Raw genomic sequence first — 26,608 nt, 5'->3', positions numbered from 1 at the left:
TAAAATGTATTTTATTAATATTGTTATTTTTATTATAATTGTTTTTATTATGCCTGTTGCTGCTGTTCTAATATTTCTGTTGTATTAACCTTGTCAGCTGGCTGTTTTCCTTATTAGGTAAAAGGGGCGGGACAGGATGTGACGTAGTCAGGTCAAAGGAAATTTTGTACGTCGGCGTGCCAGTTTGGCGCCAGCAATTTCGCGGGGCAACAACAGCGCTAGAGAAGAAGGAAGCTAAAATATTTCATCATAAACCTCTGGAGAACATAGTTATAAACGGCACACAGTGAGCTGGACGGCGGTGGTTTTACTGGTTTTGATGGTGTGTGTGTGTCGTTCCTGTTTCCTGCGTTTCGTCCTGAACTCAGAGGTGAGCCGTCAGTGTGTGTGTGTGTGTGTTTTGTCTCTAAAGTGTAATTTTTTGTCCGCTAGCTTTGTTTATGTCCGTGGCGGTGAGTCTAAATAAAGCAGGACAGGTGAGCGGGGACGTGAGTCGGTGTCTCCCCGGAGTTAGCGCACTTTTTCCCCGCACGAAGCTCCTCCAGCTGCGGACACGAGCACGCAGCCTGCTAGCTAACTCGTTAAAGCTAGTTATCATTAGCAGGCTGCTCGCTAATGTCTCCTAACAAAGATGCGTCCTGCGACTGTGTCCTCGAGTATTTACGCACCAGAAATCAATATGTGCTGCTCGTTAAGTGTTATTTACAGCAGCTGACAGACCAGATTTGGTTCCTCTGGGTGTCTGTCTGCTAACTGGGACTGCTGGCCTCTATCTGGTAGCGTCCACTAAACATGTGTCCACACACATTTGAACAGTCCTAACCTTTTGTCCCCATGTGTCTCTTGTTTACAGCTCTGGATACAGTGGAGGGTGAACGCAGCTCGATATAAATCTCACTGAGGTGAGTTTTGAGCATGCGTGTGTCTGTGTCTGTCTGTGTGTCTCTGTGTCCCTGTGTCCCTGCTCAGGATGTCATGATGTCTCAGAAGAGCTCATGCAAAACACTGACTGGTATGAGTTTGCAAAATTAGCAAATACTGGCCAAACCGTTTATCATTTACAAATATATAAGTGATGATATTGGGAATGCATCAAACATTGTTTGTATATATATATTTCTTTGTTTAATCTATTATGTTACTGTTATTATTGTTATTATTATTATTATAAATGTTCAGAGCTTTAATATTACACACACTCGTATCGCTCTGAACACAAAATGTGCTTTTCAAAGTCAAGCTTTAAAGATGTAATGCATTAAAATAATTTCCTGCTTTCCTTTAGTATATTTTTTTAAACCAACATTAGTCCTAATCACAAGTAGAAAATATTCATTAAGTTTTAGCTTTATTTTTTATTGATATTATTTCAGTGGGTTTTATTTTCAATCGTACGTTGTGCATTCTGTGCGTGCTATTTTTATAATAATTTCTATCTTACTTTTACTGCTATTATCAGGTGGTTTTTATCCATGTGAAGATGCATTCTACGTACTCTATTTTGATCTTATCTTATTTTTACATGCAGGATTTATTTTGTCTATATGTCTTCTAGGTCTTTTCATGTGAAGCACTTGGTGCATGTAATTTCTTGGTGTAAAGCACACTGGGCTGCATTTGTTGTATGAAAAGTGCTATAAAAATAATGTTTATTATTATTATTAGTCTTTTTTTATTTAGCCCTCTAAATGCCAGGTTTTTGTCATGATGCCACTATGTTTTTAGATGAAAAACCCCACAAACTGAATTATTTTCAATTTTTTAAATCACAGTCTGGGATATGTCAGTGATTTGCTGCAACATTGATTGTGACAGTGCAACTAATAGAAAAGGCATGTATTTTCTCCATATGCCAAATATGGCAAAAAATGACATCATTAGGTAGAAAATAGTCAAATTTGCAAGTCATGGTTTTCCGCTTTGATGGCTGTGGGATCAAAAATTGCACTTTGAATGAGAATCAGTGGAGCCTTTTTTGGACATAACAGTATGAATGTAATCATTTTGTCTCCACTGTGTATTTTAGAGTTATTGTGGGAGCTGAGCTGGACATTCAAAGATTAACCAAAAATACACAATCTAGCCAATTTTTTTTCCATATGCATGAACACAGACAAAATTATCCTAAAAATTAAGAAAGAAAAGTGTGCAAAACAGTTATTATTAAAGGGTTATTATTATCACTAGAATGTGTGCAAATTAGCTGCTAGTTTACTTTGGTACAATAACAAATTTAACTTATTTATGAAGAGAATTTAATTATGGTCTGTCCCTGCAAAGATGGACTTTAATCAAAATAATCATTCCATAATATTGATTCCAGCACTCTTTGCAATCTGTGCTACTGCAGTCCTGTTACTGTTGACAAACATCAAATTAGACTCTGGTGAAGGATTTTTGGAGGTTTGTGGTCTTTTCTTAACATTTTAGTCTAATTGATTTTTCCTAATTAGATTTCTGTGTGATTTGTGCAGGTTTTGTTCTCTGACTCTAAATATCAGTTACTGTCTCCCTTTATGTATTTCTTTGATTTGATCATATTTTGAGAATTCATCGATGTTATCCCACATGACATCTTTTTTCTGCTGTGGTCATATAATTTTAACATTGTTTGGAAATAAGATTTTAGAAGTACGAACATGTTCACCTCATGAAAACAAACAGTTTCAGTTTTAAGCGATTTTCATTTTTAGTCAACTTGAAGCCTCGTTTGTCACTCGGTCAGATCCGTCCTTCTCTCTGTTTTTAAGGCCTCGAGGAGGTGAGTAATAATGATGGCGACGGCGGAGCCTCCGAGCGGCTCCAGCTTTCTTCCTCTACTCGAGTCTCTGGAGGACAGCGCCGCTGGACAGCCCGAGCAGACAGACGCCTACCTCACCATCGCAAAGTACGTTACCAGTGCTTCTCTTTGAGCGTCCGAATTCCAGCTGGAATACGAGAATAATGATTTTCTTCTCCCCTCCAGTCGCCTCAGTGGAGAGGAAGGCCGACAGTTTCTTCCTGCAGTTGAAAAGCACTTTTCTCGTTTGGGTAAAGCCATCCTGGTGAGTCTTTTGCACATCATCAAAACAAATAAAGCATTTTAATCTCCCATATTAACAGAAACCATGAAACCCGGATTGACATCAGTTTTCTTGTGCTGCATTCAGATGCAAAACGAGGGGAGCTTTATTTGAAAAGTATCCAAAAATGGGGAAAAAATGTCAAGAAAACTGAATTTAATTCTAATAATTTAATATTTTAAATTGTTTGAATTGTTTTCTATTATTTTCTTACTTTATTTTAACTTGATGTTAACTTTTTTTCAGCTAATATTCTTGTAATGGGGAAAATATCCAGAAAGCTATATTTAATTGTAATAATTTTACATTTAAAGTAATGTTGGAGGAAAAAAAATCTATATGTTCAGCACTTTTTTTTGAAAATGAATTTACTTGTTTGTTTTTGTTTTCTTCTTTTTTGGTATTCAGGTATTGTTTTTGTAATTGGAAAAATTTCCAGAAGCTATATTTAATTCTAATAATTTTATTTTTAAAAATTATGTTGCTAGGTTATTTTCCTGTTTGTATATGCTGTTTTTTGCTTCTTTTTTATGGCTTGCTTTCACGTTATTTTCTTTTTTACTTTTTTTTACACTTTTTTTCGGGGCATGTTTTTTGCTCGTTGCCTTCTCCCCGTGTTTCTGCAAGAAATCCAACCAACGCGCTCAGATTTCAAAGGTTTGAAAGCTCTCGGTATCTTTGATACATTATTCTGCTCTCGTCTCGTGTTATTTCCAGGCTCACATCTCCAGTCCGAATGCAGAGCTGAGCCAAGCCGCCTTACAAGCTCTGGGGTTTTGTGTTTACCATTCTCACGTCGTCTCTGGAGTGTCCGGTGAGTTCATTTACGTATTTTATGCTTCAGACGGGATTTAATTCTTTGGGAATCGCATTAAATCTCTTTTTTTGTTTGTTTTCCAGAAACGTTTGCAGCAGAGATACTCTCAGCACTTTGCTCCCTCGTGGTGAAGTCGACAGATAAGAACACGTGCACCAGAGCATTATGGGTCATCTCCAAACAGAGCTTTCCTCCGGACGTGGTCGGCAAAAAGGTGAGCGACGGCGGAGGCTTAAATCCAGAGGAATATGAGTGAAAACGAGCGGGGGGGGTTATTTCAGGGGCGAAGGGTGGCGCTCTGCTGCAGGTGTATTGATCGTTGCTTCACTCAGGTGTCGTCCATACTGGGAACACTGGAGAGCGTGTGGAGCAGAGAGGACATCCAGTCAGTGGTGATGGAGCACGAGGCCTTGAACGTTGTCATCAGGTAACGGAGCAGTTTTTTTAAATTTATGTCTGTATTGTGATGACCGTGAGCTGGGTCTGATGGCTCTCGGTGCTCGCAGGTTGCTGGAGCAGGTTCCCGCCCAGATGGGTGAAGGAGCGCTGCGCTGGGCGAAGCTCATCATCCCGCTGGTGGTCCACTCCGCCTCTAAGGTGCGTCTTCGGGCCGCAGCGGCCCTGGAGATGGGCATGCCTCTCCTCCTGGAAAAACAGATGGAGGTGGCCGCTATCATCGAACCCATGATGTCCTCCGTGAGTTTCTGCGTGTGGCACTAACAGCATTTCGTGTGTTTTTTGTTGCTGTTTGTTCTAGTGATGTCATAATACTGGATTTCTTTTTTACCTGGGATACAATACCTCGAAAATATTAAAAATGTAGTATCAAAAATATTTAGCATTTAGAGCCTTGAGTTAAAACTCTTTATTATAGTTTATTACAGATTTTGACTCCCACTCTAACAGGGACTTCACGATGCGTTCACGCACACGTCTTAAAATCAGCGATCTATACGCAAATGGCCACGAAGGTTTAAATGGAAAATGTTCTCTTCTGTTTTTCATTTGTTGAAATACATAAATCTGTCATTACTTTCTTGTTCTTTTGCTCGCTAAAATAATAAAAATACCCTTTTGTTTCTTCACTGGCAGATTTGAAAAATTTTATTTAAAAATGAAAAATATTCTTGAGGGTCCTCGAGAGTATCTGTGATAATTTTCAAGTTACTTTACTGCAGCTTTTTTTTTTTATAATTAAATACTACCAAACTTTTAACATAATACAACATTTGTCTTTTCTTCACAGAAACTGATCCCAGAGCTCCAGAAGCTTTTCATGTCCAAGAATGAGACCAACGTCCTGAAGCTGTGGCCTTTATTCGTCAAACTTCTTGGGAAGGTAAAGCGCAAACATCTCTGCATGCGTTATCTCTGAAATATTAGTTGATGAATGGATGACCGAAGAGCAAATGAGTAACGTGCATAAAGAAAAGTGAAGTTTTGGGAGGGAGGTAGGTAAGTGACTTTATCTGTACCTGGAGGTAGTTTTGTTTTGTGAGGCACTTGTGTTTAAAAAAAAAAAGAAAAATCAAGAAAATGTCCGTCCCAGTTTCCCAGAGTAATATGACCTCTTCATGTCTCTTTATTTATTTGATTAATTATCTGCCATCATAGTTAATAATTTAAAGGCTGGAGGCAGATAATTCTCAGGATTTCTGCTCTAACAAAAATAATAAATTGATTCATCTGTTGTATGTTTGTGCTCCAGACCATGTGATATGAATAAAATAGTTGGAGATAAATTTTCTGTCAATCTGCTCATCAGGTATTTGTCTCATTTGTCCCTATTTGAGGGTGAATTTTTACTTTTTGCCCCATGTGGAGGAGTTTACTTATAAAATTACCACAGATGTGTATTTTTAGATGGAGTAAGTCTGTCAGTTCTCAGGTGGATGTTACTTTTTAAGAAAGATTTAAAATGTATTTTTTCCTGCACAGCTACTACACAGAGGAGGTCCTTTCATCAACTCTTTGCTGCATCTGGAGGAGCTCGGTTTCCGCAGCTCCTCTCCCACCATCAAGAAGATCGCCTTCATCGCCTGGAAGAGCCTCATCGAAAACTTTGCCCTCAATCCCGGTGAGCCCCCGGCTCTGAGCTCTTGGATTTAGCCGTGTAAAGCCTCCATGGTATGATTTCTTAATATCTCACCTGTGACTCCTGCAGACATCCTTAGCAGTGCCAAACGCATGAAGCTCCTGATGCAGCCGCTCACCTCCATCAACGTCAGGACGGAGGCGCTGCTGCTCACCAAGGTGGAGGTCTGGTGGTACCTGGTGGTCCAGCTCGGGCCCAACCTGTCACCCAACTTTGATCAGGTTAGACACGCCTCTTTCACCTGCCGCAGCCGGTCTGCACCACCGAAAACACGACTCAGCTCCCACATCATGTTTGTTATCTGTAGGTAGAGGTGGGCGATACAGTAGAAATTGTCGCGTGTTTTTGTGCCTCCACACTGGCAATAGATGGAGACATTATGTCCTCTGGATGCCCGTCTGTCCATTGTTTTGAATGCGACGTCTCAAGAATGCTTCGAGGGAATTTCTTTAAATTTAGCACAAACACTCATTGGCACTCAAGGAGGAACTGATGAGATTTTGGTGGTCAAAGGTCAAGGCCACGGTGACCTTGCGTTTGTCTCATTGTTGTAAAAGTTATATCTCAAGAACACCTCGAAGGAATTTCTAAAAGTTTGACACAAATGTCAACTTGGACTCATCAGTGAGATGATTAGAATTCAGTGTTTAAAGGTCAAGGTCACAGTGACCTCATAAAATATGTTTTTGTCCATAACTCAATAATTCATACACTCAGATTTCACACTAATGCCTAATAGGACGTAATAATGTAGTTCTGACATTTTATAGCCAAGAGGTCAAAGGTCAGCAGTGACATCATCATGTCCTGCAAAAGCACTTTTCTGGCCGTTACTTGATGACATATTTCAGGAACAGAAGGGAGACATTTAGTCAGATGTTGTGTTGGTGACACTCATCTTGAAACTGCTGATTGATCTGTGCTGCTGGAGGGCAGATGTGTGTGAAGCGTTTGTGTTTTTCACAGACATGGATGTAAACTGTAAGAGAAACTTGACCGGTGTGCAGAGGCACACAACCTTGTGGCAATATTCCTTATTTTTTTTGTTCACCAGCATGAGAACCGCTTGGCCATTTTGGTTCTCTCACTCTCTCTTGCAGCTCTCTGTTTTAGACACACTCACAAAAAGCAGGGCTTTTGCAGAGCTCCTGACTGTGACTATTTAGTCACATTTTGCAACCGCAGAGCGCCATTGCGCCTTGCAAATACTGTTAACATATGAACTGGAGAGCTGTTAATTAATTTTTTGCCACTCACAGTGAATAAATCCTTTTGTTTCTACACAGTGTTAATAGTTTAACTTTCTGCTAATGTTAACATCAAACTTAAAAAAACCTTAAAAAACCCTCTGCGCAGGTGTGCCTCTTGGGTGCCAGCCAGTGCAGGGTAACGTTTCAGCACACACCAGGATGCTTATGATGACAACAAAAATATCAACACTTTCGACCTGAGACCACCTAGGTCCTTCAAAATAAAAGCAACGTGTGTTCTGCTTCAGTGGATTGTATTATAACAGTACTTTATATCAAACTTTATTCTAACAGTACTACTGGCAGTAGTTATTGTTTTATATATATATATATATATAGATCTATAGATAATATATTGTGTATTGTGACATAGCCTAAACATATTGTAATATTATTTTAATAACATATTGCCAAGCCCTAATCTGAGGTTTTACCTCATGAGTTTTTCACTGTGATGTCCTGCAGACTGAAACTTTGTGGTGTGAGTGAACAGTATTTGTTTCTCTGCAGGTTTCTGTTCCTCTGCTCCAGTCCACCATCGGTCCAGACTCCTCATCAGTCCCGAGCACCCCCTCAAGAGCTGGCGGTCAAAATGGAGCTGTTACACCCAGCACGCCCAAGACTGGTACGTTTATACATCTACCTCCTGGGACCTGTTTCACGCAAATACTGCAGCTGCATCACAGTGAGAGAGGACATTGATGGAGACATTGTGTGTCCTTCTCTGACAGGAAATCCAGGCTTCAACAGTCCCAACAGTTCGATGAGGATGAGCCTGAACTCCAGCACGCACGTCCCCTCCGCCTTCCCCTCCATCCAGCTGCTCGGCCTGGAGATGCTGCTCCACTATTTTCTGGGGCCAGAGGTCATCGCCACAGCAGCAAAGAACAAACTCATCCTGAGTCTCGGTGAGAGTCAGAGCCACATTTTTACACGTGAAACAGCTGCTTATACATTTGCACTTTCACGCTAATCCGTTTATCAGCAGCTGGTGTTAGTGACATAACAAGAAACAGCAATGCACAAAGAAACATGAGGAAGACGACGGCCAGCAGGCAAACATGGGTGTAGACAATTTAAAATATTTTAAATGTATGAAGAGGAAAATGCACACAATGTGTTTGATAGAGCTGTGAAACAAACTTTGCATTCATTGGGGGAAATAATGATGTTAAAACACAGAGTGTCAGACTGAATAAAATAAAAACAGCAGTGTGCATAATGTTTTGTCTATACATTTAAAAAAAATGCAGTTTAATTACAAGTTTTCCGTATTAACCATTTAAAAAAATAAATAATTGGGAACCAGTATTTTAGATATATAAAATACAAAGTACAGTTGTTTTTTTTGTCACACCCCAGAAAGTAATTAAAACAAAACAAAAAATGAACAAAGAGAAGACCACGAAAGGAAAGACGGTCATGATGCTTACTCCAGATGCTCGTCTCTTTGCAGAGCCCCTGAAGCACCCGCTGCTCTGCGGCGCTTCCTCCTTCACTAAACACGGCGCCGCGCTCACGTCCGGTGTCAGAGACGGATTCATCAACATCGGCAAAGACGCTCCAGGTAAACGTGACCGTTTTACCGGACTGAGTTGATTGAAATTTCGTGCTGACTCTTTTTTCAGTTGTTTCCTTTTTTTTAATTCATTATTTTTATTATTTTTTATTGGGTGCGTTCATGACAGTTTTTTTACTGTTGATTACAGAAAGCTATAGTACTACACTCTTGGTACGATTAAAGCAGTTTTGTATAGTTTTCTAATACCTTCTCCACCTCCTCCTCTCAGCGTTTGGCAGAATGTCAGTCAGCGTTGCCTGAGTTGAATTAAGCCGCTGTTATTGCCAAGAGCTCCGTAGAAACTGCGGGAGGTCGTGCTTGTGTAAATGCTCAGACTTCCCAAATATGGAAACAGCTTTTCTTGACAACTTATATTCTTTGACTTGGTCTAAGAGTTTCTTGACGACACTAAATAAATAAATGAAAAAACATCTTTAAGGGGACGAGCGTTGGGAGTCAGTGAGCTGATGCAGGAGAATCAAACGACTGTTGTTGTTGGCTCTCTGCAGCAACTTCATTTCTTAGTGGGAGTTCAGCACAAAATCCAGCCTGCGGTTTGACATCGCAGGGGGCTTCGCTGGTGGGGCCGTGTTATTAGAGGTACCTAATAACATGGAAAGTATGTCTGTGGCAGCTCTGCAGGGTGATGAATGTAAAGGAAAGGTCATGACTCGTAGCCACTTTCCAAACCACGTATGTTTACAGCTGATAGCTGATCGGCTGCGTATAAATCACGTTGCTGAAACACGTGCTCTCATGTTTCCTGTCTTTAAATCTTGAACCCAAAACCTGCCGTCCTGAGTGCACGCAGAGTAACAAAGTCTCTTTTCCTCCTCCGGCAGATTCGCTTTTGGCCGTCATTTGGACGAGTCTCGTCCGCTTTGTCAACTTAACTATAGAGTCTGGTGAGTACTTGTATCTTCAGTCGCCGTGACGTCATGTGTTATGGAGAGAAATGCAAATGACTCACTGTAAGCTCACAGGAAGGAGAAACAGTGTTAAGACTGAACTGTGATACGAGTAAAAATCCATCAGATTTTAAAGACATTTGCAGCACTTTTATTTGTTTTGCTTATTGGTTTGCTTTTGGCATTTTTATCACCACAATAAAAGTCGATCATTGATTACACTTAAAATGAAAGTGACCGGTAACATTTAAACAGTGATATTCCTGCTGTTTTGAGCGATGGTGTAAATAAAGAAGTGTGTGAGCTGTTGTGGCTGCTGCTCAGCTGCGTGGGGATCTTACAGTTGTGGTTCTCACCTCGTAGCTCCACATAGAGCACTCTGATTGGGTCTGGGCTCTGTCATGTGAGTGAGGACCGCTGAGACCTCGTCCTCGTCTCCTGCCCGGCCCACTCTCACTGTCACATCAGTTTAAGTCGGAGCGGTCAGATCCTCGTGGTCTGAACGCTGTGAAGAGAGTGAAACACTGAGGGGCTCGTCCCCGATGATGACTCGCTTCTATAAACTCACATTTTCATCTCTCAAGAAAAGATGTTTTTATTTGCATTTGATATTCTGCTTCTTGATGAGTTTAATTTCGTCTGTGTGTGTGTGCATGTGTGTGTGTGTGCGTGCGTGCGTGCGCGTGTGTGTGAGCAGGCAGTAAGAAGGACCGGCAGGGAGGGGAAGTGCTCACACTGATGCTCCAGGCTCTGCAGAGCATCGTCACCTCAGAAGCTTTGCCTGCAGACAAAGTCCTGGTAAGATAGAGATCAAAAACCTTTAAGTCTGCCTCATTTTGCAGGTCCACGCACAAAAGTGAGTCTCCAAAAATCATGCACACTTTATCAAAGGTCTTTTAAACACATCACTCAAAGGCAGTATTAAATAATAAAAATGAAATAGCCTTTTGAAAACCTGAAGCCTTTTGAAAACCTGCCTCTCAGAGGTAATTTTGTTTTTTTAGCTTCTATTTAAAGGAGCAGTGTGTAAAATTTAGGGAGATTTATTGATTTATTAACTGTGAGGATTGCAGATTTTAACCAGCTGGAGTTTGTGCTGGTTTGAATGTTTTCTAAGCTGAATTATCCACGGACGACTCCTCAAAATAAATATGGACCAAGTCATTTGAAAGTGTAAAAACAGTGAAATAAAGCAGTAAAAAATCTGTGTTTTTCTGACTTAAGTGGCCGTAACTGGAGCCAGTGTTTGTTTTGTCCATTCAGGGCTTCTGTAGAAACATGGAGATTTCCATAAATGAAGACCATCTCCCCTTATGGATATGTTATATTATTATTATATTTTATTCCATGTCGCCAATATATCCCCCTAAATCCTGCACACTAGACCTCCAGAGACCAAAAAACAATGTTTTACTAAACAAAAAAAAAACTTTTTCTAAGCACAATTTTATTTTGTTTGAACAGTTTTGGACGGTCCGTTTTTGGTGAAAACTTCTCATAGTTAACAGTTTTAGTTTCTTTTCTGGCAGCTTTAAACCTACTGATTTGATTATCTTTATATTTTTTGGTTATTTTGCCGTTATTTCGAAGTTGAAATGGCTAAAAGCCAAATATTTCTGCTCCCTTCAACTGTTAAATGTCTCCCCTCAGATTCTGTTTGAGGCCACAGTGAAAGGGATTCCCCAAAGAGTTCTTGGCTCCGCCTCCTATCAAGTGGGCAAGATGGATGTGCTGAACGTGAGTGTTTCTTCCATCACTGTCGAGCACAAATTCACATTCAGTATTAAAGGAGAAACGAATGTAAAGAGGAAACTTTGTGTTTCATTTCTCAGGGAACGCCGGCTCTGTTCCTCATTCTCCTCCTCTACAACAGCAGCGTGCTGCCAGCCTACATCGAGGACGAGAGGTGCTCTCATGCTTATTATTGTTCATTTATTGGCGTAAGATGGCGGCTGAATCTGTTCTCACAGCTGGAGTTTGGTTTAGTCTCTCCAGGACAAAGCAAGAAAGACTTGATAATAATAATGATAATACTTATAATTAAATACTTATAATTTTATTTGTAGGCACATTTCAAAACACTAAAGGTTGCCTTCAGAGTTAAAAAACAACAGTAACAAAAGATAAAATAAATTAAGACGACAAATGTACAGTGAATGAACACTTTTGGATGTATGATTATTGTGTTTTTAGATTTAGTGATTTTTAATACTCAGTACTAAAACATAACCTAACCTCGGCAGTTTTGTTGTCATTGATTATTGTTTTACGCCATCTGGTTGTAAAACTGTAAACTGCAGGTTAAATTTGAGTTTAAGGAATATTTCAGTCACCAAATAATATTATAACAATCTTTATTAATGTAGCACTTTTCAATCTTAAGCACAAAATGTTTCCCAAATTTAAAAAATTACAGAATAAAAATAAAATATCAGAGACCCATGTAGCCCCTCCCCCACGCCTTTTATGACATTACCAAAATGAATAAGAACATTAAGAGCACAAAGAATAATCAGCACAGATGGGGCTGTAAGTACAAAAATACAATTTCATAATTAGTTAACAGAAGATTAGTAACTGATATACAGATGGTCAAGAATTCCTTTAATCCACCAATATGTGTTTTTTTACTCATGAGAAATAATAACCAGCTTAATGCATCTTTGTATAAAACAGTTTTTTATGCGTCTGAATTATATGAATTCATGAACGTGTTTCATAATCTCCATATTACCTTAAATCCTAAAACAGCGTCATCGATGTCTTTCTGTCTGCAGGTTTTTTCAGTGTCTTCAGACGCTGGTGAGCTGCGGTCTGTCGGGCCCCACGTCCCCTCTGGCGTTTGGGGAGGCGGTGCTGGGCGCCATCAGACGCAGCGCTGCGTCCGTGCAGAACAAAGAGCAGCTGTGGAGGATGTGGAGCGCGATGGTCAGCCCGCTCACAGACACCATCACACAGGTGGGCGGAGATGTGGGAGAGTTGTTGAATATTCGAAGATTTAATTTTCATTTTAGTCTTACTCAGGCCAATCATCAAGTTTGGTTTGAGTGATCAGCGCATTTTTTTAAGTGCGAAATGAACCGTGAGCAACAACTGATGTCCGAGTTATAAAAGAGAATTTTGTGGTGATAAGGGCAGCCTTGCATGGAAAATTTGGCAAAATATTTTTGGAGGAAATACAGAGAATAAAATACCCAAAAAAAGCATTAACAAAATATTAGAACAAGTTTACATTTTTGGTATCAACACAGTCAAAAAGCACAGTGAGAGGAGCTGCTGAGGGGCAAAAAAGGCCTTTTCCCCTCAGTTTACCTAAATCTTGCTTTTCACCTGATTTCTTGTCAGTGAATTAATATTTGGTGATTTTAAAGGAAAAATAAATACTTTTTTTCTGAGGTACCCCTCACCAGTTTTCTTTTTTTGAATAAATAAAATTGAGAATTTTTTTTTTTAAAGGAGAAAAAAACATTCCCTCCAAATCTTACATACTTTGAAAAAATAAATATTTTATATTATTTTATCTTTAAAAGTTGCCAAATTTTCTGAAGAAAAAAATGGAAAGGAACTGATGAGAAGTATTGACGGTCATTTTTGGAGAATGTATAGTTTTTGAAATTTGCCTGAAAGTCATTGAAAAGTCATGGAAATTTATTGGGTGGATCGCTGTTTTCCCCACTTTATTTAACACTTAAGTTTATTTTCATCCGTTATAATTATTTACAGTAAATATATACTGTAATCTGTAACTGAAATATGCATACCATGATCAAAAAGAAGTTTCATCAATAATAAACTGAATTTGGCAAAAACATTACATTTCACCAGCCCTTTGTGGTGCAGACAGAATAAAACTGCAGGAAGCAGCTTCTGATTTTGTGCAGCTGCAGAGTGATGTTTCCTCCGACAGCTGCGTTCAGTGAGCATGCCAGCAGAGCACTAAGTGAATTTAACATTTTCAATCACTCTTTTCTTACAGACTAATGAAGTCAACCAAGGTGACGCTCTGGAGCACAACTTCAGCGCCGTGCACTCTGCCCTGTTGTTCCCCATCACTCACCTGCTGCACGGCTCCCCGCTACAGCAGGTCGCTTCACCTTTTCATTTTAACCACACGGCATCAAACTTTCAACCGCCGATCGCCCTTTAAGGACACGAAACACCTTTTTCCTCTTTGACTCATTGGTCTGATTCTGTATTTTGTTCAGGCGGCCCAGAAGTCGATGCTGTCCTCGTGGTCGAAGCTGTACAAAGTGTTCGCCCGCTGCTCTGCGCTGGTGGTCACAGCTGAGGAGAACATCTGCTGCGAGGAGCTCTGTGCAAAGATGACGGCTGCTATCGAGAACGATGCTCTAATGGTGAGTGGAGGAGAAGAAAACTGACGGGGTAAAGCAACGATAACCACGAGGATGTTAACATCTAAAAACTCAAATATTTATATATATATAAAGTATAAAATATGAATTACTCTGCTAATCTAAAAAATAAACACTTCATGATTTTAAGAATAAAGAAAGAATTTAAGGTATAGCTGCGTAGATTTAAAGAAAACAAAAGAAAGGGAAAAAAATCACCAAAAATTTAGAACGAAAAAAAAATACAAAAAATAAAAAAATCACAAACATTTTCAAAGAGGAAAAAAACCTGAATCTCATTTTTTATTTTAAATCAGCAGTAATATAAACAAGATGTGTTCAAGAACAGTCAGTAATGTGGAAAACCAACAATAATTTCTGTTTTTACAGTTTCTGGCTGTGATTTGTTGTTTTCTCCTCCCCTAAAGCCAAAAATAAGAAGGCAGGTCCCTCCCCAGTGCTTAAAAAAATATTTGAAATGCATCTCCCTTTTTGCATAACCCCTTCCATCATAAATAACCAGCAGTCTCTAAGTTAAATTTTAATATTCAATTCAAATCCTGTTCTGAATTTTTTTAAATAACATAAAAAAACTAATTACAAAGTAATGAAAAATAACCAATAAGAAGTATTTATATCGGTGAGTTTCAGAGAATGTGGGGTCTTTAAAATATATCTGAATAAAACATGATAGTTGCTTTTAAAAATAGTAAAAGTTTTTATTTTAATTTGTTTTGAGCACCTGCTTTAACATTTTAATTCTGTCTGATTTTACAGGTTCCCTCAACATTAAACGCTGTGGCCAGTATCCTCCAGGTCATGGTCGAGTGTGTGGACTTCTCGCCGTACACTCCTCAGTTTCAGCAGAAGCTGAAATGTAAGAAAACTTCAGTTTACCTCATTTCAGTCTTCACACTTTGATTAAATGCAGTTTTTAATCTTTTTTCACTCCGGTCTCTTCCAGCTCCTCACACGCCGGTAAACTGGATGAAAAAGAGGAACAAGGTTCTTGGGAATCTGTCCACCTTCCAGTCCCTGCTGCTGCAGTGTCTCCAGGTTTATCTGGAGGCTGCGGAGGCGTCCTCTGAAGCCACAGGACTGTCTCTGCTCTCCATCCTGTCCGCTCTCTTCGCCAACTTCGCTCTCGCCAACACCGTCAAGGAAGCTCTGACGTCTCTGATTCAGCCTCTCACCCTCTTCTACAAACACGCAGCCAGCGAGCCGCCCAAATTCTCCTCACAGCTTCTGGGAAAGGTATGTTGTTTGTCCAATGAGAATGCAGTTTTTTTTAAGTATTTTTAAGGATTTTAAGTGATAATTGTATGTTTTTTTTCAGTTGGAGAAGCTTCTCGGCGACGTCCTCGGCTGCCTGCAGACTCGCTCCACTCTGGCGTACGACAGCGAGCTGCTGGCTCTGCTCTCGCCGCTCCTCTGTGTGGTGTTTCCTCACAAGAGCAAGCAGCTCCGCACATCAGTCACCCACTTCTGGAACGCCACCTTCGCCAACGCAGTCAGCCTCACTTACCCCGAAGAGATCAGGTAAAGAGCTTCAGTCGTGTTCAAACCCTTTGAAATCTGGAGAGACATCACTTTTCTGGTGCAGCTTTCAGGCGTCTTTCACAAGTATTTTAACCTTTGAATCAAAGCAGATTGGTTTGATGTCTTTTGAAAACACGGGGAAAAGGCAATGACATCATGGCAAAAAATGTCCCTCAAATTGCAAAATTAAGTATAATTAGAAAGTATATTGTTTAAAAACAAAAGAAGAAATGAAATTTATGTTTATTTATCAGTATTGCATATTTAAAATGATATTGAATTGTTATTTTGAAGCTTTCTATTCAGGTAATTTCCTTGTTTGTTTTGTTTTTGTTTTTTAGGTTGTTTTTAAATTGCACATTGCCTTCTTCCCAAGGTTTTTGAAAGAAATTAAGTAGTAAAAGAAGTATTTCGTTTGATGACCAAACAACAGAGGAAATCACAGCATTCTCATTGTTGCCATTTCATTTCCACAGACCGATATTGAGCCACGTGAAGCAGAAGACCCCGATCATTCTCCCTGGCTTCGAGGTCGTCAGCGTTGCTGACGAGCTCAGTGGACAGTACTCCGTGAGTTACTTTTACCTTTTTAGTGTCGTGATCGGAGCCACATTCGCCGCTCTCTCTGGTCTCGTTTTTGTTATTTACGTCTGATTTTGTTGCGTCTTCAGGGCGAGAGTTCCCAGCTAGAGACAAAGCTCAGCGGCATGCCGGTGTCCTCTGCGGGGAAGAGGGACTCACTGCTGGGAAAAGCTGCAGAGCTGAAGGACAGGAGCTCCACAAAGACCTCCAAGCCAGTTTCTGTAAGTTAAAAACCAGAACAGGTTTTATTTGGGATGTATCAATGCTAATAAACATATAGAAAATGGTTGTTAAGTTCACTTAAGTGTAGTTTAGTTTGCACACAATTAAATATTTACTTAAAGATCCCCCCGCCCCCAAAAATAAAAACAACAAAAAAAACAAAAAAGAAGAAAAAAACAAACAAACAAACCATCAAACCATCCTAAAGTCACATTTTACAGAAAAATACAACAAAATATTAATAAAAACAAATAGACAAAAAAAAATGGTCAACCAGCAACCCAATAAAAACAACAGCAGACTAATAAAAAAGAAGTCTTAAGTGTGTCGATCGAACAGTTTTATTCTCCATACTGTGACCCGAACTCAACAAACTGCTGCTGAGGAAAAAAATAAAACCCAGAATTCCTCCTGTGCTGTGTTCAAAGACCTGCAAAAACCTCAGAAATCAGAGAGGAGACCTATCATATCTTTCTGATATGCCCCCTCTCGCCTTCTCCCTCATCAGCTACCACCACACATAGACCTCATTTTGGGGAAATAATGACGTATTTCTGTTGTGGAAAAACATACATTTGTTTAAGGAGCACAGTGATTTTCTTTTCCAGGTGCTTTGCCAGCTGTTTTATCACCGCGAACAATATATATATATTTTTTTTATTGCTTCAAAAGATGTTAAAGCTTTTTTATATAATGTTTAAGTAAGATGGAAAATCTCCCGTTCTGCAGTAAAAGAAAACGTATTGTGATTATGCAAGAACAGCTACTCCATTTTTCCTCAGACTGAGTTTTTTTGGGGTGTTTTTAATTGCTTCTCATGTACAACCGGTTTCTGTCGTCTTCCCTTCAACAGACAAAGCTGGACTTTGGTTCTCCGAAACCTCCTCGTAGAGGAGTGCTGGAGGAAGAGGCCTCTATCGACTTTGTCTTCATTCCTCCTGAGACGAAGGAGCGTGTCCTGACGGAGCACCAGAAGGAGGTGAAAAGGACAAAAAGGTCAGATTAATTCTTTTGTCTGTTTGTCCATCAGTGGTGCTTATAAAACCCATTTTAAAGAGTCCATATTGTCAGTCAGCTAATGTTTTTTTCGCACACAGAGTTGACATTCCTGCCATGTACAACAACCTTGATGCTTCTCTGGATACTACAGTTTTCACCCAGTACACACAGAGCCAAGAGGACTCTCTGTAAGTTCTACCACAGTCAAGACAAATCCCTGCTCTCCCATAAAAACACAACATTCACATAATAAAAATGCTTTTTTTTCTCCACAGGGACAATTTGGCAACTGAACAAGCTGACAAGGTTACCACCGAAGCTCCTGGTGAGGTAATGAAACACACATATTCCCCATCACACACACAAATCAGCACTGCCAGGGCACTCCAGTGTGAGCTGTGTTTGTCCTGTTTTTCATTCGGACAATGAGAGAACGAATAAAACAAATCCCCTCATACATTGTTACTTGGAGCACTTTCTAGCTTACAAAAACCATGTGTTTTGGAGTTTTAGTGACACAGTATTTTTATTTTATATATTTTACCTTTATTTAACCAGAAAAAAAAGCCTTGAGTTTTAAAATCTCGTTTTCTTTTCTTTATTATTTTTTCTGTATTTTTATTTATTTATTTATTTGCATTAATGGACCAGTCATGTAATGCTGTGCAATGTTACGGTTTATGCACTTGCTTCTTGAAAAAGTTTTTTTTTTTTTTAAAAAAAAAGATGCTCTTCCGAACCAGGGATTTGGCATTTCCTGTTGTGGTAAAGGTCGTTAAACTAAGCACTGTCAATAAATTTTACTATTTGCTAAAAAAAGAAATTAACTTATAATCATTAAAAAAATATCATACTGACTAATTAGTTTACTGACCAAGACAGGCAACAACATAAGTAACAGACAGACATCGAGCAAAAATCCAAATATACATTTCCAAAGCAAGCAATATAAAACACAAAATGATAATACTTCAACACAATTACAAAAACAATAACTTTGAGTGTGACACTTCAATCCAGGAAAATTGCCCCCCAAAATTGGCAAAATATTTAAAAAAAAACAAAAAAACAAAACAGAAATCAGATCATCTATTAATTTCCAGCAGTTAGTCGGGCCCTGGTGGGGGTGGCAGCAGGCAAAGCATGGTCTCAGATTCTTTTCTTGCTAATCTTCCTGGGGGATCCTGAGCAGTCCCAGCCCAGATGTGTAATCTTTCCAGTACGTTTTGGGTCTGCACCAAAGTCTCCTTACAGCTGGGCAGGATACGTCCCCATGAGACACAGATGGGGGGTGTTAGTCATGTTACTCAACTTTTGTAATCAGTTGCAGTTGCTCACATTTGCTCTTACAGTTCATGAAAAAACAATAAATGATCAACAATGACGCTTTGTGGGGGTTTAGTGTAAAATAATCCTGAAAAAAAACAGTGACTATGTTTACATGAACAAAATATTAAATTTTTTTGCACTTTTTGCAGTAAAGCCAATACTCCTACTGACGTACTTACATTAGGTGTTATTACGGTACACCAGGGTATGAAGAAATGCTACCCTGTGTATTTATGATGGTATGACAGTGATGTTTTACACTGTCATACCATCATAAATATACACGCTCCTCTCTTTTTTAAACTCAATGAATGTACTGTACAGCACGCAACACCACACACTGGTGTGACAGGCAGCTGAATTATCCACTAATACCCGTTCACATGCAGCTGCACATACTCCGATTAACGTGCCCTAACATGTCAATTATCATGTCAAAATATGAAACAGTGGAACAGCTGGAGTCGCTTATGCCAGGATTTTTTCAAAGTTTTCCCCTGGTGGTGGACTTGTTTGACCGTGTGAACACAGCCTCCCTCCTTCACTCCAGCTTACTTCTTAAAAAGATATTGCATGTAACTCCCCATCATACAACAGCACAATACAAAAATATCATCAGGCAAAGCAAGATAGAACCTCCCACAACCAGCGCTTTGAGATATATATCCCCCCCAGCAACAAAGAAAATAAAATACAGAAAATAAATGCAGCCCTGATTACAAGACACAATACATGGATTAAATTTGAATCCACATAAATCAGTGCCAAACTGTTAACAACCCCATGTGATCCAGTTCATGTAATAATACTCCACAGTCCACACAAAACAGATGCAGAGATCCATCATATGTTACTTTTCTCCTTCTCTTCCATGCCTTTAAAATATTAGAAATGTGTGGGGTTTTTTGTGCATGCATTTTTACACCTTGCAAACTTTTGTTTGTGTATGATGCATGAATGACGGTTCAAAGGGCTGAATGTAAATTGATAATAGGCTGTGTGTCGCAAACCGCGGATTCTTAGATTCCTAATTGTGCTTTACACATGTCCAAACGATGCTCCTAAAAACCAAATAATACAGGCATATTCCACATTGTAATCTGAAAATGCTGTTTACATGACCCATATTCCAATTTAGAGTATAGTTGTACACAAATAAATGAAATATAAGTTTCCATGTAAACATAGTCAATGAAGCGCCAATACGTTATATTTATGGTGTACTCTTTCACACACAGAACTGAAATTAGTTTAAACTTCGCATGTTTTCAAGGAGTTGAAAATGCATGCACGTTCATAGTTAGATCAGGGCAAAAACAAATGCTTTATGACAACTTTTTTTATATATTTGCAGACAGATGTAGTAACTTGCATTTGGTTTCTCTCAGGTTCCCCAGAAAAACTTGGAAAAAGACGGAGACTCAGAAGTTCTAACAAAAGAGACTCAAGACTATGCCAGTCCAGAAGCAGCCGAGAACCTGCCAGAAAATAACAAGCAGGAAGAGATGATCACTGAGTCAGCAGATGTTTCTATGGAGGATGATGACAGAGCAGGAGACTCAGAAATGCAGTCTAAAGAAGGCCCGAGTCCTAACATCTCTGGCTCCTCAGATTTGGTGTCAGGGACTCCCCAGAAACCAAACAGTCGCCGTCAGTCCTTTATCACCCTGGAGAAGTATGCTGACAGAAAGCCTGCCAGCCCCAGCAGTGCGTCCACATTCACAGGTCCCCTCGTAAAGACCTCCAGTAGTCAAGAACGCTCTAAAACCAACAAGAGGTCATCTTCCCGGGCTTCCCGGACATCCACTCATCCGAATTCTCAGGATTCACAGTCCTCTCAGACACGAAAAAGAGACTCACAGTGTCCTGTGCAAAATGCCATTGAGTCTCCTGTAAGACCAAAAGACTCTGGGATAAAAAGTGAGCCAGTAAGGCTGACTGAGAGACTTCCCAGTGACCCAACAGAGGACGAGGACATTATCCCGGACACACAGACTGAATTAGAGGCCAAGGAAAGTCCAACAATGTCCTCATTAGAGGAAATTAAACCTTCAAGTGAGGAAGAGGAATTTGAGCAGAGTCTGGATGATTCTCAATCCTCTGGTACCCAGACTTCTTCAGGTGAACGCAGGCGGCCTGGACGCCCGCGAGTCAAGCATCTGCTGCCTGGAGAGGACGCAGATGAACGGGAAGACAAATATAAAGTGTTGAAAAGGAGACGATCTGGAGGGGAACCTAAAAGTGATTCTTTAAACTCATCACAAACCAGACCAAACACGAGAAGTAAGCTGGCTGCTGAGGAGGAGAACAGCAGAGTACGAACGAGGGCTCGGAGCGAGTCGAGCCAAACCAACTCTCGGGGTAGGGCGCACAAGAAGATCAGACTGTACAGCAATTCACAAGACTTTCTCGAGAAACCTGAACCCAGAAGGAGAAGCACCAGAGAGAACGAGTCCAGCCAAACTGAATCACAGTCAGGTACTCAATCTGATCACGAAAGCCAGTCACAGGGTAGGCAGAGACGGCAGAGCAGAGCATCATTGGAGGAGGCTGGAATGAAGAAAAAGGTTTCGCCTGAAAAGATGGAGTCCAGCCAAACTACCACATATGAGGCCGATAAGGATGATAAGCCAAAGAAAGATTCTCAGGTGATTGCTTCCTCCTCTCAAACTGGTGGCAAGTCCCAAGAGTTTGAGATTGTAAAACAGGCCAGCAAAGATGCTGATAAACCGAATGAAGATTCTCAAATGATCACTCTTTCCCCTCAAACAGGTAGCAAATCCCAAGAGTCTGAGATTGTAAAACAGGCTGACAAAGACGCTGATAAACTGAAGGAAGATTCTCAGGTGATCACTCCTTCCCATCAGACGGACAGCAAATCCCAGGAGTTTGATATTGTAGATCAGGCTGAAAAAGATGCTGATGAGGTTAAGGAAGTTTCTCATATTGTCTCTTCTCCTCAAAAAGGTGACCAATCCCAAGAGGTTGAGTTTTTAGAAATGACCGACAAGGAAAAAAAACATTCTCCGATAGCTGCTTCCCCTCCAATGAACGAGTCCCAAGATAGATCCAGCATGACAAAAAAGTTGTTGAATGAATCAGAGGTAAAAAACAAACTCAAGACAAGTGAAGACACAGATGACAACCTTAGTCAAGAGGACTCTCAAGTGATCACACCCTCGTCTTCTGATGGACAGTCTCGGCGTAGATCCAGAAGAAGCAAGGCATTATCTGAAACAGCAGAGTCTGAAGATAAAAGTACAAATAAGGATTCATTAGGAAAGACCAGGTCTAATTCGCAGGCAGCCTTGACAACTGATAGTCAGGAGGAGGCTAAAGTTGGAGGTAGGACCAGAAGGAGCAGGGCACAAGAAGATTTGTCAAAGTCAAGTCAAAGCCAAACCCCAGAGAGTTCTCAATCATTAGATACTGCAGGAACAACAGAGTCCTCTCAAGGTAGAGGCAGATACTCGAGACGAAGATCTTCTCAAGTGTTAGGGGCCAGTTTAGAGTCCTCAGAGTCTGAATCCTCGGAGGCCAAAGAAAGCCCCTCTGTGCCCAAAAAAAGAGGGAGGAAACCTCGAGCGTCTCTTCCAAGTCCTCTCACAGTTGACTCTAAAGAAGGCAAAATTAATAAAAATATAGCAAAGGATGATTCTGACTCTTCTCAAAAGATAGATTCTCAAAGCATAGAAAAAGATTTAGAGGATTCACAGGAAACTCAAGATTTGCAAGATTCTGAATCGCTCCAAGTTTCAGGCAAAACTGAGGCGCAAAGCAATGAAGAATCACCAATGGAGGTAGAAGCTGATGCTGTTGTAGATAAAACTGACAACTTGAAGATGAACGAGTCGCTCATTGACTCGCCTCGCAAGGAGCAAACACAAAAAGACTCAAACATTGAGAATACCTCTTGTCAGAAAAGTGACACTGGGGACATGGCATCTGCTGAAATGCTTGGATCAGATGCAGTCAGTACAGAGCAGATTCAGGAAAAGTTGCCCTCTGACTTGTCTTTATCTGTTGAGGACGCACTGGTGCCTCCTGATGAGACAACAGAGAAACTTCAGGTTTCAGAGTCATCAGAGGAGAAAGCTGAAGAGATGGCTGGTGACAGTGTTTCAGAAAAACTAAACGATTCAGATTCAGATCACCAAGAACATCTGGTGGAACCAGTAGAGGACGCAGCTGAAGGCGGTCACAGTACCTCCTTTGAACAAGACCACATGGAGTGTCCAATCGTCAAAGATGATCTCAGGAAGGAGGAAGAACAATCTGCCTCCAACGAAGGGGAGTTGACAAATCAGCATACAGAGGCCATCGCCGAGGATGACGCTTCACCTCTAAAGGAGAGTGATAAAGACGACAAAACCCTTGTTGCGGAGTGTCAAAACGAAGACGAAACTCAGACCGCCAACACTGAAAGTGCTGTTGTCCAAAATTTGGATTCTGCTCTGGCTGATGCTTCAGTGTCATCAGAACCAACAAGCAAAGACGCTTTTGCAGATTCTCCGGTAAAGCAGAAGGACTTGGAGGCAGTAATGGCCACAGATGTCGGCCAAAGCCCCAGCAGTGGCAGGACCAAGGGTACCTGGTCTCCTTCAGCATCTCCATCAACCAGTATTCTGAAGAAGGGCTTGAAGAGACCACTTGAGGAGGAGACGCCCTCACCTCTTGTCAAAGTAAGTAAGCACCTCATTTTAATTTGCTTTTTGGGTACCCAAGTTCCCTCTAAAAGTGTTTATCTCCTTTGAACTTTGCAGTCCAGACGTGTATCCTTTGCTGATCCAATCCAACATCAGGAAACAGCAGACGATATTGATCGTCGCAGCCCTGCTGTCAGAACCAGCTCCCCCAGAAGATCCAAAGTTAGCAGTATCCCACAGCCGAAGGTACGACTGAGGCCATCGATGACCTTGATTACCTTATTTCTGATTAACATGAACCAAACTTTCTCTTTGGAAAATGGTCTGACTGATCTAACTAACATCTTTTTTTTTCCTTTCTTTAGTATGTCACAACTCCTACAAAAGGTCTACTGATCCTGAGTCCCAGAAATCTGCACAGTCCAGGTTACAAGAGCTCCAAGAAATGCCTGGTACGCACACAACTGAAGAATCAGCCCTTCTGCCCACAACTCCAGTGATCGCTCTCTTTATGGATCTGCTTTGGTTTCTATGGAAGCCCTAAGCGGCCGTTTTCCAGAGATAAGAATAATATCTCGAGTTAATGAAACTGTTTTCCTGAGAGAGCGACACATAGTTCGTAGTTTTGAATTCAGAGCCTTTGAGTTGCGTCGACACAGTTTTTTTTAACATAGAGGCAGCAACATAGTGCAGCTTTTGATTCACAGTAAAAGGATAATAGTCCTAATTGTAGATGTGACTCTTTTTTTTCTTCTCCTCAGATTTCGGAAATGAGCCAGGAGCCGCGTCCTGTCCCCAGAGACTGTATCTTCCCCGCCCTGGTCGGCTGCTCTACACCTGTAGAGGCTGTGCTGCCTCAGATATCCTCCAACATGTGGTGAGTACAGCACGGAGTTTAGAAAAGAAAAATACTTTGCACAATGAGTCAGATTTAAAAAGTCTTGTCTTATTTGATGAATTTAAATGTTACTGCGGTTGATTTTCGTCACAGGTCTCGTGGGTTTGGACAGCTTGTTCGAGCCAGAAACATCAAAACGGTCGGTGACCTCAGCGCTCTGACTCCCAGTGAAATCAAGACTTTGCCAATTCGCTCCCCAAAGGTCTCCAATGTCAAAAAGGCACTAAAAATCTATGAACAGCAGGTATGCTGGAGGGATAGAGGGCTGCACAGATGCAAACTACCACATGCATTTTACAGAAATACATAAAGGTTGAACTTCATGACACTTTTTGTACTTGACATGTCGACGATTCTCTTGTAGCGTAAAGGACGGGGTGGTGACGAGTTAAAGAGTTTTGATGAAACGGAGATGATGACCTCCGAACTGGAGGACAGCAGTGCTCCTCAAAACCAGGATGAGGAGGATAAGACCTCAGGAGAGACTCTAGGTGTGTAAAATCTCTATTTAAGGAGGCTCGCAGCTTTTTTTGTTTTGTTTTGTTTTGTTTTGTTTTGTTTTGTTTTGTTTTGTTTTGTTTTGTTTTGTTTTGTTTTGTTTTGTTTTGTTTTGTTTTGTTTTAAAAGATGACAAAATTGATGTCCAATGCTGCGACAGCTTAATGCTGATATTTTGCTTACTTGCAGAGTGTTAGATGAAAAGATCAATACGTCACTCATTGGTAATTGCATGAAGCCAGAGACGGTTAACTTAGCATAGAGACTAAAAACACAAGCAGAAACAGTTTAAAGGTTAAAGGTGGTTAAAGTTTAAAGCCACCAATTTGTTTTTTTGGGGGTTTTTTTGGAGGATTTTGCTGGCCATTTCCCGTTGTTTCCAGTCTTTATGCTAAGCTAACTATCTTCTTAAAGTTTGTAAAAGTAATGCTTTTCCTAATAGTTGATAGATATACATTATTTTACTGTTTTATTTCACTTACTTATTGTTATTATTTCTTCTAATTGAGTCATCTTGTGCGTGTGTATGCATTGGCAGATATGTATATATGTAAGTATGCATACATATATGCATGTCCTTATGTGTATATGTAGGTGTATGCATACATTTCATTATTGTTGCTTTTAGGTTTTGACGGCACATTGTGGTTTTGCTTGAAAAGCACTCTACAAATTTATTATTATTTTTATTATTATTATTATTATTATTATTATTAAGCGTCATCTTTGTATTTGCAGCAACAGCGCTGATGGACGAGCCCGTTCCTGCAGATGGGAGGACGGAGCAAGACGTCACCGGGAATCAGACGCCAGCCGCAGAGCGGAGAGCTGAAGGAGCGCTGCACCCGGAGGCGCTGCCGTCAGAGCTGGAGGCCCTCAGCTGCAGGATGACGCCACAGGAGCTCGGTTACTGCTCCCCGCAGCAGCTGCTTCAGATGCACGATCAGTTGGGAGGCATGATGAGGCAGGTGGTCGTCGAGCTGCAGACACGTCTCTGCCAGACGGACGGAAAACCCTGAAGAGACGACGCTCCTGATGGATCAGACGGATACACAGGTGTTAAAATGCACATTAAAAGACCTCAGCTCATTTTTCTTTGCTTCAGGTGTTTTTAATAAATACTCGCAGCACTTTTGGTCATCTGTAGCTTCAACTGTTGGCTAGTTAAAATGATTTTAAGAAACACTCAAAGGGAAGCACAGTCACACTTTCTAAACTGTGTGAAAAGACAATTTTAATAGTTGTAGTCTTGACATGGACGGTATTTTCCTACTCTCCTATATCGACTAATAAAGGACTGATGTTTGACTACAGATGTAGAAGAAATATAATTCTCTCCACTTCCTGTTCAGTTTTGTACATATGCTTTCTCTAATGTCGTTTAAATTTCCCCATGTGCCTGTTTTTATGTTTACAATCCCACTCATCAGTGCTCTTGTATATTTTGTAGTATTTTTTAGTTTGTAAGCCTTTTCTGTCCTTTACTTTTAACATCTTATTGCATTTTTTTAAAATCCTGACTATAGATGGTAGTGGACAGTCTACACTTGATGTGGTTTTAAATTCCTCAATAAAAGGCAGAACTTTTAATGAATTTTTGAAGTTCAATTAGAAACTTTCTGCCTCTGTGCCAGCTATAACTGTGGCCTGAGGCGTTCTGTTTTTGGGTTGTCCATCTGTCCGTACATACGTCCCATTCTTGTGAACACGATATCTCAAGAAGGCCTTGAGGGAACTTCTTGTGTATATAAAAACAATATCTTGTGTGTGTAACAATAATATGGGCTATAGCTTTGTATCTTCCAAAGGTACAGTTTATAAGCAGTGTTGTAGTCAAGTCTATCTAAACA

At 40.4% G+C, this 26,608-nt stretch overlaps 1 protein-coding gene across 2 annotated transcripts; it reads left to right on the top strand.

The window, feature by feature from the left end:
• Positions 1 to 161: 161 nt before the first annotated feature.
• rif1 (replication timing regulatory factor 1) lies at positions 162 to 26,352 on the top strand. Of its 2 annotated transcripts, none has more exons than XM_088083683.1 (36): positions 162 to 370; positions 854 to 902; positions 2,751 to 2,887; positions 2,966 to 3,044; positions 3,780 to 3,876; positions 3,963 to 4,093; positions 4,212 to 4,306; positions 4,386 to 4,575; positions 5,126 to 5,218; positions 5,818 to 5,956; positions 6,044 to 6,195; positions 7,735 to 7,849; positions 7,956 to 8,132; positions 8,681 to 8,791; positions 9,628 to 9,690; positions 10,391 to 10,491; positions 11,344 to 11,430; positions 11,526 to 11,599; positions 12,471 to 12,651; positions 13,670 to 13,777; positions 13,899 to 14,048; positions 14,823 to 14,922; positions 15,010 to 15,299; positions 15,382 to 15,584; positions 16,061 to 16,154; positions 16,256 to 16,387; positions 17,242 to 17,384; positions 17,486 to 17,575; positions 17,663 to 17,717; positions 20,105 to 23,398; positions 23,480 to 23,608; positions 23,728 to 23,814; positions 24,124 to 24,239; positions 24,354 to 24,504; positions 24,625 to 24,751; positions 25,497 to 26,352. In XM_088083683.1, the coding sequence occupies exons 3-36, from the start codon at positions 2,772 to 2,774 to the stop codon at positions 25,775 to 25,777; spliced, it is 7,551 nt and encodes a 2,516-aa protein (XP_087939809.1). In that variant the 5' UTR covers positions 162 to 370; positions 854 to 902; positions 2,751 to 2,771; the 3' UTR covers positions 25,778 to 26,352. The 2 variants fall into 2 exon arrangements, with proteins under 2 accessions (XP_087939809.1, XP_042350186.2); XM_042494252.2 differs by having other exon boundaries at positions 163 to 370; positions 20,114 to 23,398.
• The last annotated feature ends 256 nt before the right edge of the window (positions 26,353 to 26,608 follow it).

This window comes from Plectropomus leopardus, chromosome 10, assembly GCF_026936395.1.
Source record: "Plectropomus leopardus strain MGB_pleo_1.0 chromosome 10, ASM2693639v1, whole genome shotgun sequence".
Taxonomy (NCBI): domain Eukaryota; kingdom Metazoa; phylum Chordata; class Actinopteri; order Perciformes; family Serranidae; genus Plectropomus; species Plectropomus leopardus.
This window is presented reverse-complemented; position numbering and strand designations above follow the sequence as displayed.